Source organism: Trachurus japonicus, chromosome 5, assembly GCF_045865225.1.
Source record: "Trachurus japonicus isolate A0001 chromosome 5, Traja_1.0".
In the NCBI taxonomy this organism is placed as follows: Eukaryota; Metazoa; Chordata; class Actinopteri; order Carangiformes; family Carangidae; genus Trachurus; species Trachurus japonicus.
The window spans coordinates 964456-977268 of record NC_140911.1 but is presented as its reverse complement, the minus strand read 5'-3'; the positions used below and the strand labels follow the sequence as shown (position 1 = coordinate 977268).

General features: G+C 40.4%; 1 protein-coding gene and 2 long non-coding RNA genes across 3 annotated transcripts; 1 reads left to right on the top strand and 2 right to left on the bottom strand.

The window, feature by feature from the left end:
- Positions 1 to 1477: 1477 nt before the first annotated feature.
- LOC146986729 (uncharacterized) lies at positions 1478 to 4740 on the top strand. The gene is made up of 4 exons (XR_015035895.1): positions 1478 to 1566; positions 2475 to 2542; positions 3564 to 3607; positions 4564 to 4740. It is a non-coding gene; the product is annotated as an uncharacterized LOC146986729 (long non-coding RNA).
- Positions 4741 to 9370: 4630 nt separating this feature from the next.
- Positions 9371 to 11989, bottom strand: LOC146986728 (uncharacterized). The gene is made up of 7 exons (XM_085777871.1): positions 11912 to 11989; positions 11714 to 11831; positions 11434 to 11550; positions 11085 to 11273; positions 10790 to 10942; positions 10451 to 10647; positions 9371 to 10331 (listed from the first exon to the last, which is right to left on the bottom strand). The coding sequence occupies exons 1-6, from the start codon at positions 11987 to 11989 to the stop codon at positions 10451 to 10453; spliced, it is 852 nt and encodes a 283-aa protein (XP_085633997.1). The 3' UTR covers positions 9371 to 10331.
- A 143-nt stretch (positions 11990 to 12132) lies between these two features.
- Positions 12133 to 12687, bottom strand: LOC146986727 (uncharacterized). The gene is made up of 3 exons (XR_015035894.1): positions 12555 to 12687; positions 12310 to 12488; positions 12133 to 12226 (listed from the first exon to the last, which is right to left on the bottom strand). It is a non-coding gene; the product is annotated as an uncharacterized LOC146986727 (long non-coding RNA).
- Positions 12688 to 12813: the final 126 nt, after the last annotated feature.

The following is a 12813-nucleotide window of genomic DNA, read 5'->3' as shown; positions in this document are numbered from 1 at the left end:
ATGACACGGCTCTTTTGAATGCTGCGTTTTGATAACACAATGAATTACGCTCTTTATTCTACATCCTACGGTCTTGTATTTCTGTATAACAGTCCGTTGTTAACTATAACAGACCGTAAAGAGTAAATGTGAGCGTATTTATTAGTGGAAAAGGGTGCGTTTTTCTGTTTTTTTATTTTTTCCACACTGGGCAACAGTTCTTAGTGTATCAGGGCAAATCTGATTAACAATAACCTCCTCCCAGACTATTTCTGCTTCATCAGTCCGTGGAGGTCTGTCCGTGTTACCATATATTCGGCCACTGTGAACTTGGACCTCCCGGATCAAAACATCAGTTTCCTCCTGTAAAATGTTTGGCTGTCTGGCGTCGCTGTCTCCTTTGTCCATGTCAAAATATAAAGTGACAAAATAACGGTGCTCCTTCACCACACACATGTTAGTTTAAATAGTTTAGTTTAGTTTGATGTCAATCTTGTGAGTACTCTGTCATTGTCCTGTATAAACAATGTTATAGATAAAATAAGATGAGATAGAACTTTTTTTTAATCCTAAAGGACATTTTCATGCCAGATTATTGGTTTATTATAGTGTGAATGGAGTAAATGCTAATAATAGTTAGAGTAATGTGCATGTGTGGCATGCAGGGGGTGAGAGAAATTGTTCATGATGCTGAGAGTTTTCTCAGCATCTTCCTCTCTCACAACCAACTGGAGTTCCACTCCCATGACAGGAGCAGCTTTCCTGATGAGTTTATTGAGTCTGTTGGCATCAGCTTTCAGAACAGGACGCTGACCATAAAGTATGTAAGGGATAGTGTGCAGGGACCTGGTCATTGTTTAGGAAAAAACCCTGACAGGGTGATGCAAGACCTTGACACGAAGTGGCTGGATACATGGTCCATTATACACCAAGAACAGCAGTGATAATAATGGTCTGTTACAGAGAAATAAAATAATATTTTAATTAATTGAACCATATGATAATATTCTGAGTTATAGTTACAGTCACAAAGAATTAAATACAGTATAGATTTGTAGAAATTGAATAGATCCAGGAGACTCAAAAGTTTCTAAAGTGAACACAAATCTGGTTGAGATTTGACAATTTGTTTAACTGCAGGTTGGAACCAGGACCCAGATGTAAATGAGGAGGCGCTAATCACACTGCACCTCACACCCTGTGACCCACTGGAAGGGCCAAGCAAGGCGAACATGGAGGGACAAGCAGAGCAGACCAACATGGAGTGGTACGTGGAGCAGCAGACCGACGCAGAGGGACAGGCAGAGCAGACCGGTGCGGAGCAGACCAACGCAGAGGGAAAGGCAGAGCAGACCGACATGAGTAAAAAGTCAGGTATGTACTAATGTTTATAGGGTGTTCTCAATTAATTACATTGGTAATCTCATGTCTCTGTTGATTATCAATATCTCATTATCACTGTTTATTAATACATTACATACAGTTAAGAAGGGATAGGGTCATCTTTTAAAGGATATATGAGTGAAGTATAATCTTATATTGCAGTGGCAACAAGGCATATGCCAGAGAGAAAGAAGCTACAAAAAAGTAAGTTTAAATTATTCCTGTTTGTTATCCTTACAGCACAAACCAATCATTTAATAATTTTGCATATTCACAAGAAATGTCTTTGGCAGGAACTTGGATAATGGTTTACTGGTTGACTTAATCAGAAAACATACACTGTGTGCCACTGCGCACATAGTTGCAAAAATTGACTGTAGCATTAGTTCAGGCAGGCCACATAGTCAAGCTGTGCTGCTCACCTCATCAGCTGATGTGGGCAGGCCATGTTGGACAGGCTCATATCAGCTGGCTGGCTGTGATAGGCCAGCTCCTTATCAGCGGACCATATCTCCTCCTTCTCATTCAATTGGGCGCTCTATTTAAACTGCATCAGTCAGCCATCTGCTTCTGCTGCTTTCTCAGCTTGCTGCTTTACAACCCAGCTCCTCCTTCTCATTTTGTTCTGACTTACCAATGTCATAATTGGGTCATTGGTGCTTGCTCTGTTCTGGGGGTCTTGCTGACTCTGCTCTCCCTGCCTCATGCCTTCCATATAGGTCAGTGAGAGCAGGGAGGTCCCAGAAAAAAGCCACGCCGTCAAAATTAAATTTTGCAATTGTAATTAAGTTTCTTTGACTGAAGTGGTCCCGGCTGAAATACATGTATTTACAGGGGTTGATGCTTTGATCATTTTCCCCACATTATTTGCCAAATAGTTGTAAGTTTTTATGAGAGATGATTTTTAACAGAAAACACAGGAAATCCATCAGGCTTAATGTGTTTAATTTTACCAAATAACTTTTGTAGTTAGGGTATAACATGCTAAGCGTTCTATAACCATTCTTGGCTTGCATACCACTGAAGTCTTCACAGTTGTATTTTTCTTGTTGCTCCTAATCTAAAAAAAAAAAAAAAGTTAGTTAGTAACAGCTATGTTTTTATGTTCACAGATTGCTCTTACCATGCTCGTCTTGAGACTTTTCCCATAAGGAGAGTAAAGAGGGAGAGAGTGAGAAAGGTTAAACAGGGTAGACAGACACCCATGTAAAATTAGCTAACTCTGTTGCAATTAATTGTAATCATGTACTGCCCCTGCAAAAACAAAATAAAATACTTATTTGTTGAAATTCTACACAAATGCACTGTCAGTTTTAGAAACATCCTTGTGTATATCATCTGTAGGGTTTCAAAGGAGGTTAAATCGAAAGCAACTGGACTTAGTTATTTGTCTAGGAAGACGTTTCACCTCTCATCCAAGAGGCTTCATCAGTTCATGTAGCATCTGACCAGGCTGGGACTGGTCCAACTATCTGGTGTGGAGACTCACTATTTAACCTCTGGGAGGGGGTTTCACAAGGGTGATGATGTCACTGGTTCCCATTTGTGCTCCATGTGCCAACGACAGTCGTTTAAATTACTGCCTTTGATAGAAAGTTGGTTTCGACTTCGTTTATGCCCTATGTTGTTATAACGACAGTCGTTTAAATGACTGTCTTTGATAGAAAGTTGGTTTCGACTTCGTTAGTGCCCTATGTTGTTATGACGACAGTCGTTGGAGTCACTTACCACTTGTGAACAGTGGTTGTTCTTTGAGGCTAGATTGTTGAATCTCCTGGGAAGGGATGAAAGGGCAGCATTGTAAATTGGAGATAGGTGGTGTCTGAGACCACCTCCCCTGTTGAGGGATGGTTTCTCTACTTTTACATAGATGGCTTCTTTAACTCCTCTTTCAAACCATCTGTCCTCTCTGTCTAAGATCCCAGTTGCTTTCGATTTAACCTCCTTTGAAATACTATGACCTGGGCAAATGAGAATATGCACCGGCCCATCTGTAGGGTGTTTTTGAATCACAGATTAAAACACAGTTTATACTGAACATATCATTATGAAACAATGTAAATATCAGGAAAGTCCCAATGCACCAACAAAACTCAGTGATTGCAACCACAGATAATAGCTGATTCGTAAGATTGAGATTGATGCCTTTTAGAATAATGATAGATGTCTTTCTTTTTTGTTGTTCTTTACTGTCTTTACAGGGCAAAGCAGAGATGTTGGTGGAGTGGGAGCCCTGTCCAGTTTGGTATGTAATTATGCAATTTTGCTTAATCTCTCCCTCTATAGGCCTAGTCTGCATTAATACTTAAAGGGATATTACAGCATAAATTTAACCCATGGTGAGTTAGACCCCCCCCCTCGAGAGATAAAATCTGCTAACCTTTAGCTTCTCTAGTTGTAGCAACTTTAGCAAAGACTGCACCATAACAAACAGCGCAGCATATTTCTCCACGCGCAAATTGCGATCAAACAGCCACTCACAGCGACAAATAATGCTCAGAACAGCACCAAACGTCATCAACAGTAGAACAGCGTCCCAGCCCATAATATGAGGCATCAAACATCTGTTTGCTTTGCCTGGTTTCTATTGAAAAGAGACGAAAAAAACTCACCCACTCTGCTCCAGTTATACGCTATGCAGCAACTTTTTATGTCCAGCATAGCATCCCGGCACTGACAACACACGTCCGAGGGTGACTGGCAGCACAAACATTCAGTCTCAGTGGCAGTTCCCTTCTGTGAAGTCTGCTTGTTACAGCCATGGTTACAGGTAGTCAGCTGGCGCGGAGGCGATTACCGAGTGAAGTAGAGTCCTGCAGCTCAAAGATGAAATGTGTGTGATTACTCCATGCAAATGCAGTCAAAGTTCCTACGTATCTTGCCTATCAGTTTATAAAAGTTATTAGTTTGTTATTAGAGTGTTCACAGGGACATGAACAGAATTGGGCATTTCTAACTTTAGATATTTGAGGGAGAGAATCACGTAAACAAGCGTGAGAATAGACTGTTTGTACTGTTGATGACGTTTGGTGCTATTCTGACAAGGTTGATAGTCAAATCAGACCTCTCCGAATTGAATCGTCAACTATTTGAGGTCACCCCTAGAATATTCTGTAGGGTGACACGTGTTAGAAGGTTAAGCTTATTAGAAATACTCAGCAAGCACCAGTAACAAAAATAACATTTCTCATCTGTTTTCAGTGGCAAGGAGTGGGCCCATTCCTGGCAGCCAAAGGATTCTCTTCAAATTGTTTAAAAATAAAAATGTGTAATGTGAATGTTTTTGTTTCAATGTGAATGTTTTGGTTGGAGCATATATGTCATCAAGTTTATATTTTGTATTTAAGGTCATGTTTATTTCTAGTTGAGATAAGATGGAGAACTCCACATAAACTTCACTTCTATTATATCAAAAGCTCACGTATTATTTGATTTCATGTTCTTGACATTTTATTGCTTTTTAAAATTGGTTACTTTCGCAGTATGGAAAAACACAAGTTGTTAACTTTGTTGCTGACAAAAGGTCATGGCTGTACATAAAGAAATAAAGATCATTAACAAATGGGAAAAGGATAATGTGAGGCTATTATTTGTTTGACCCTCACTGATGTCATTTTTGGTAAGGTAAATGCTGCAGTACCTGAGGCACTGTTGCTATGGAGATGCCAACACCAGACACACACAACACACACACATGCACTCCACCCCTGTCCCAGTTCAGCTCTGTCCACAGCCCGTGCTGACATCAACATCGCTGACCGGACCTGTTGGTCCAAGTGGCCCTGCTCCGAGTGGTCCTGCGGGCCTGACTCATGTCACACTGTTCCAGCCTCCACCATAGAGCCTCCACCCGAAGAAGTCAGACAGTAACACATGACATACTTCTAGTGTGAATACACTTAGGTCTGCAACGTAACTCTGCAAACAGTCATCCCTTGGTGCGGGACCAATGCGCACCTGCAGATCCACAAATGATCATCTCCTATAAGCTTTGTGCAAATTCATGCAGGACATTGAAGTCATAAGGGGCCCCTAGCTGTTGTCATCTGACAGCCAGCTGATTAGTCTTTAGCCAATCACATTCAATCTAGAGTGGAGCCTTAAGCCCAAGTCTGTTAGGGAGGAATTTGTGGTGATGCCGATGAAGAATAAGCACCAGAGTCCTGTATGTCTTATGCTGAAGGAGTTTATTTACTTGGTCCAAGGAGAACAGAAGATTCGTCATCACAACATAAGTGCATGAGTCCACCTCAATTCTGAGGGTCAAACAGTAAAGCTCAGATTCTTATACTAGAAAGGTGGGCTGAGATAGCAAAGGGGAGATGTGTTAACATTCAATTGGCATAAACATGAAGATAAGGATTCACACCAGCTAGGAAACACAAAGTGTCATCCAGTGATGGAAGGCATTATCATCTAACTCTACAGCTGTGTCTGTAAGCAGCCAGAGAGTGAGATTGAAGTCGCCAAAGAGCATGTTCCTCAGAGAGAAAATAAGGCAGATAACTGATCACAACAGTAATCTTACAGAAAGTCACTATGACACAGAGGGATTGACCATTAACTTACACAACTATCTATAGGGAGATGAATTATCTAACAAAGTCTAATAACTTTGTTGCAATAGGCCTAAATGGTTTCAGTCCATGATGAGAGTGTTCCTGAATGCTCACCACAGGCAACTATATCAAAACATGACCTGTCAAAGGCCTGTCACAATGCGAGGAATGAGGCACAGGCCATTTCCTTTTACCACATCCTGCCCATGTAAGGTAGGTTGTTTCTGCTGTGGCCTCAATCAATACAAAATACATAAAAGCTGGACATTGCAGAAAGAAAAATCTAATGAACCAAAGTGGGGCCCAGTAGAGAAAGTTTGGGAACCACTGAACTATCAGTGTGGGAAAGGGTGCAGTAGCTATAGCCTAGGCTATGTTTATGGTCATATTAAGGGAATGGGGAATATGCTTATTTGCAAGAATATGTATTTGTATGGGAAGATTGGGTCTTAACTGATCCAAATTGAAAAATATGACTGTGTGGAAGGCAAACATCAATATTGTGAACATATTTGGCCATTAAATAGGCCTTAAAAAATGTTGGATTTATTTTATCTAGCTGGGACCCTAAGGCATCTGAGAAAGTACACCTGAAAGTGGCTTGGCTGGGACCAAGTCGAAAATGAAATTTTGTCGTAGGTGGACAATGAAGACATCATTGGAAAGGTCTTGACCTAGAGAGTAATATATTTCAGAATGAGACATATGGGTGTTTCCTTCTCCCCAGGAATGACCTTTGAACCTTGAAATTGGGGTGTTTTTGAAGACTCATAAATCAGCAACAGAAAGTGCTAGAGATATGGGATCAACAGTTTTGGAAAGCTCTTGATCTATACTATTATAACCGAATCAGTGTCAATAGGGGGCGCCACTGATGAGGGCCAAAATCTAAAAAAAACATGATTTCACCATGTTGTCAATCACATGCATAAAATCTGACCTAAAAAATGTGTTCCCTATCCTTAAAAACTATAAATAAGCCAACAATATTCTTGGTTATGACTTCACATAATAGAGAAAACACATTGGAACTACAAAACAATATGGCGGAGCATAGCACTGTGTATTGCAACTTCCGGACATGTCCCCATCTTTGTAGTTTTCAGTTGATGTTAGGGTTGGTTGATAGATTAGGGTTGCGAAAACATATTTCTTATTACTTTTTAATACAAAAAAATCAAACTTAAGATATATGGTCATGTTATTTGAAAAGGTATGTCTCAAAAACATAAACATATACATTTATTACGGTGTAGTACACGTCTCTCAGACGTAACTTATGCTCGACTGACGGAGATGCGTTCAGTGGCGGGAGGATTTAGGGTTGCGAAAACACATTTCTGGTTAGGCTACTTTATAATACAAAAAAAATTAACTTAAGGTATATGGTCATGTAATTTGAAAATGTATGTTTGAAAAACATGAACATATACATTTGTTACGGTGTAGTAGACGTCTCTCAGACGTAACTTCAGATACTGACGGAGATGCGTTCAGGGGCGGGAGGATTTGAAAACATGTCTCGCTCGAGAGAGAAAAATCACAGAATATACACAGGCGACACGCCTATGCCTTATATGCATGGATGTAGCTTATATGTCTAAAGACTGTCCCGTCCTCATGACGTGAGTGATTGAGGATCGGATTGTGGTCCACGTTTAGTGATGAGGAAACTGTCACTGTCAGCAGCTGCTCCAGACACACCACCAACTTTAATTTGTAAGGACATAGATGTTGATTGTATGAACACTAGCACCATAGGCTATACTCACCTCATTCATAATGATTATTAAACCATAACCTAACGTCATAAATCTGTCGGCTGCTGTCCAGTCCGGTGCAATCGCCAGTTGTCCCCCTACCAAGGGGGCGATTTCACAGTTGCTCTTTGTCCAAAGTGGAGGATGACAGAAAGAGTTCCAGTGATAGTTGTGTATGTGTGAATATGAATAATTTGGTCTCATATAGTGTCATGTTGTGTCTGTATTATTTTTTTATTGAACAGAGCTGCCAGTGGATGCAAAACATCTTTTATCTAATGTTGTATTGAATCGTGTAATACTGAATACTGTACATAAGTTAAATGTTTCATAATACATTTTAAGACACATGATTATACTTATATTAAATAAGTGTCAAAGTAACACACACAGAAACAATGCATGACCTCCATTCATGTGCACACAGTGGTTTTTATTTCTGAACACTACAGACACTGCCTTGGACATGGTAGGCTATGTATAACTCAGCAATAGGCTATAGTAAAACGCAGAGGCCAACATCTTGAGGATAGTGGGGGGACTGCTTTTTATTGATTTAGCTCTGCTTTTAACACGCTTCAGCCACATCTTTTAATTCAGAAACTGAAACAACTGGCTGTCAGCCCCTCAGTATCACTCCTTTTTAACAAACAGAACTCAGCTACTTAAGGTCAGTAATAGTGTTTGTCAGGTAAAAACCATAAGCACAGGAGCTCCACAGGGGTGTCAGCTGACCAGTTCTGTTCACATGGTTCACAAATGAGTGCTCAGCAAGTCACACACAGAATTATATTTTCAAATACTCTGATGACTCTGCAGTGCTGAGCTAACTCCAGGAGCATGACAACACTAACATTTATCATTCTGAAGTGGAAAGGTTTGTTGAGTGGTGCGATCTCACAATAAATGTTAAAAAGACAGAGGAGATCATTTTCGATCCCACAGAAGTTTGTGATCACAGCAAAATTGTCATCCACAACCAACCAATTGCACAAGCCCAGTCCTACAAGTACCTTAGTTTCCACATATACCAAACTTAAACATGGACCACCCATGTAGACTGCGTGTGTTCTAGACTCCTCCAAAGATTGTACTTTCTAAGGAGTCTGCGACTATACAGAGTTGAGCAGAGAATTATGTTTTATTTTTATCAGGCTGTGTTGGAAAGCGTTATCAGATACGGTATGCCTGTTTGGTTTGGAAACCTCCCTGTTTCAACTAAATCAAAGCTACTGCACCTGGTTCACACAGCCATGAAAATGATTGGCCTTAAAGATCATTACAATCTGTAGTCACTGAAAGGTGTGTACTGAAACAGGTCTCTTTGTCTTTTAGTCTCTACCTCTGGTCCTCTTCAGTGTAAGGATCCAAAGACTGGGTGGTAGTGGGAACTGAGGCACTCAGAGTGGGAGAGTGATTTAAAAAGCCTTTGTTGCAGCATGGCCATACAAATTAAAACAAGCCAATGCCTTGCGGCCACAGGCCTTCATCAGGGCTAATATAAAATGGCTGCCCATATGTAACCTATATACAGGGAAAGGTCACATGTCTGTGCAGGCCTTATAGTAGAAATAAACTGGTAACTTAATGATAAACTGGTGAAGAGTCATCTCACTTCAGCTCCCCATAAAACATGGCTCAATATGAGAACAGGGAATCACAAATGTGTCAATTGCAATTGTTGTGATAATAGATCAACGCCAACCGATTCACGGATGTTACTTCAGGTTAGAGATATGATATTAAATCATTTATAAATTGCAACACGTTTGTTGTGTACAGACTGGAATGCCTGTGTGGCTGGTTTTATATTGGGAGAATGAAACATAAATTGAAGGTATGATTAGTTGAACATAAACATGCCATTAGGACAGGCAACCACCAATATCCTATGGCTTTACATTACAACAAGACCAACCACAGCAGCTGTAACACCTTGAAGATCTCAGGCATAGAGCATATAGCTAGTTCAGCAAGGGGCGGAGACAGGTTAAAAAGTCTCTCACAGAGAGAATCCATTTGGATATATACTCTGAAAGCTACACAGTACCCAGGCCTAAATGGTGAACTTGACTTCTCCCCTTTTCTTTGATCTAGGCGGGATCCAGCTCCCTTGGCCAATATAAGTCTTCCTTCAACTTCCTGAATGAGAAACCCTAACCTGATGATTTACAGTGCTTGAAATGTTCTCTATTGTTGTTTGCTTGTATATTTTGTATTGTTCTTCTTTCATGTCCATTTAAGTGTGGATGTATATTGTATTCTACTGATAAACACCACAATCTGTGTTTCTACTATAAGGCCCTTTCCTAGGAAGTCAGGTTACATATGGGTATGAGGTTACATATGGGCAGCCATTTTATATCAGCCCCGATGAAGGCCTGTGGCCGCAACGCGTTGGCTAGTTGTTTTTAATTTGTATGGCCATGCTGCAAAAAAGGCTTTGTAAATCACTCTCCTACTCTGAGTGCCTCAGTTCCCCCTACCACCCATTTCTGCATTGGAGTTTAAAATATCACTGCAACTTTTATGATCTTATTGTGTTTTTTGTAACTCTTATTGTGTGCTTTCTATCGTGTTTTTATGTGTACATGGGTATGTGGCTGATGGGTCTGGCAGCACGGAGTCCAGTCCGTCATGCAGCATCAATCTGTGAAAAAAAAACATGGTAAGAGAAGGTGAAATCTAGAATGAACAAGCTGTATAAATCATTTACAGGTATGGTTGCAAAATAAACACTAGTATACAGTACATACTTGAGTAAATTACCTAAATTGTGACATCCTCTTCGTCTTCACTGCTGTCTGGACTGCTGAGGTCACTTTGATCCTCCTCCTCAATGTGCAGATGGACAGAGGCCTCAGGACCTAAAGCAGTCTTGTACTGTCGGAGGACCACTTGCAACTGCTCCAACAGCTCAGACAGTTGTTTTTTCAAGAGACAGCAAAGTCCTTCGTTGTCCTGGTCTACATTTCCAAGGACACAAGACACATTATAGACGCACTCCACAGCAAGATGTCTGTCTTCTGTGACTGACACTGATTTCGGCTTACTTCTTTTAATCTTGAAAGCAATTATTTCAATGAATACATTTTTGTTCCATCTTACCATTCTCAGCCACCTTGTTCTTCAGCTCCTCTGCCTGCTTCTGCAACCATGTGCAATGTTGCTCCATCTCCAAAAGCAAAATGCTCTTCTCCTCTTCCAGCCGCTTTGTTAACATCACTTGGTCAAACAATGCCTTCTTGATTGTGATGTTTTCTGTACACAATAACAGTAAAATTAAAATACACCCACAAACCTAATGGATATTAAAACGCTTAATATGTTATGATTTAGTTCAGTATACTCGAAGTACAAGAACTCAAAATAATTCTTATGAAGCTTTACAAAACTGACATACCACTGCCATGAACCTCCCATGGCCACAAAGGGGACACAGTGCTCTCTCCAGTGAATGTGTTTTCCACAGCAGCCACATCGATTGCTGCAGAGTCCGGTACTAGTCCATTGTACCTCTGCATCTCCTGAAGAAGCAGTTTTTTGTCCTCTCCCAGCTTCCTCCGAAGGCGGTGGCGAAACTTGCTGCTGTCTGAAAAGACATTAAGAGCAAGAACACTATCTAGATTATCATAATCTAAATGGCAGTTTAAATAATGGACAGTTAGAATTCATGAATTGCAAGTACATGCATTTGTTGGAATGTTAACACTACAGTAGATTGATTTTATGAACTTGTTTTATTGTTATACCATTCTGACGGTAGAGGGTTTGCTTCTGTTGCCTGACACTAAGGTAGAGCCCCACAATGGACTGCTGAAGTTCGCTCTGTGTGGTGCCTTCAGTGTTATGCGGTGCGTTTGGTGTCTCTATAGAAATAAAAGTTACAGTAAATTCAATATAACAGAACACAGGACTTTAAATTCAAGAACTTGTTTTGGTCTACATATAAAATCCATTTTAATACAACTTGGTTGTAAAACATGCGATGTGCACTCTTTGCACTGATTTCTGTTATCTGGTCTTGCTTACCTCCAGCTGCCCATTCAATCACCTCAGAGATCCACTGTGATGTTTCATCATCTGAGCAATATACCTCCGTTTTTAGTGCAGCTAGCCTTGCAGTCTCGTCCAGGAGTCTTTGACATGTCTGATAAATAGTGTTATACAATAATCAGGTTAAAGCCCTTAAGGATTAACAAGCCAAGTGACCAAAAAATACAGACTTACCTTTACATATCTCGGAGGCCCTCCTTCAACTTTCTCTTGCTGCTGTCCATTGGGAGTCCCCACATTTTCCTTTTCCATGTCTCTATAACATACACAACAAACATAAATAAAATAATTGCAATTGTGTCTGCTATATAGGTCATTGTTTCTTTAAATTTAATTCCAGTAATATTTCAGCAATAAAGCTATTTTGTCACATTTTGTCACACAATATAACTTGCATTTTTCACTGCTTTTTGGATGGCCTCAGTAAATGTGGACACTTCACTGTCTTTTGCCACAAAGAGCCCCTCAAAAAAGGCAGGGTCCTCACTGCTGAAGAAGAAAGACAAATAGATAGATGCATTAGTCACACAGGAATATAAATGAATCAATAAAAACAATGGAAAAAAGAGCACCTTCCACTTTGGCCAAAGCGATACAACTTCCTGTTTCCATCTGCCGAAACAGCCAACATTTCAGGTGTGCAGGCTGGGCAGGTGAATTCAGCACCACAGCAGAGTTGGTTTTCCTCAAATGAAGAGTACGAAAACTCTAAGAAACTGCACTGCAGTGCATCTCCATTGATATGTCCAGACTAGAAGATACAGAGAATTACACATTTTTGTGATGTCTGCTTATGTAAATACAGTTTTTTACGTACTCTTCCTCCACACTTTGTGCGGTGCTCCAGCAACTTTGCGAAGGCCTGTCTGGCAAAACCAGGAGAAATGACCTTCAGTTCCTGGAAGGAGCTCAAAAGGTCCAATGTATACAAAGTAGACACATTAAGAGAGGTCGGCCAATATCCGCTCCTAATGAGGTCCTTTAATTCAGGAGTCCACTGCCTCTGGCATGTTCCACACAAATACAGTGGCTGCAAGTCATAACGCCCTTGGAACATAATGCAAATAAACAACATC

Excerpts from the sequence above, each read along its gene's own strand:
- LOC146986728 (XM_085777871.1), bottom strand. The coding sequence starts at position 11,989 with ATGGAAAAGGAAAATGTGGGGACTCCCAATGGACAGCAGCAAGAGAAA. Across the intron at positions 11,551-11,713 it reads GATTGAATGGGCAGCTGGAG|AGACACCAAACGCACCGCAT; the intron begins GTAAGCAAGACC and ends TTATTTCTATAG. Across the intron at positions 10,943-11,084 it reads ATGGGAGGTTCATGGCAGTG|AAAACATCACAATCAAGAAG; the intron begins GTATGTCAGTTT and ends TATTGTGTACAG.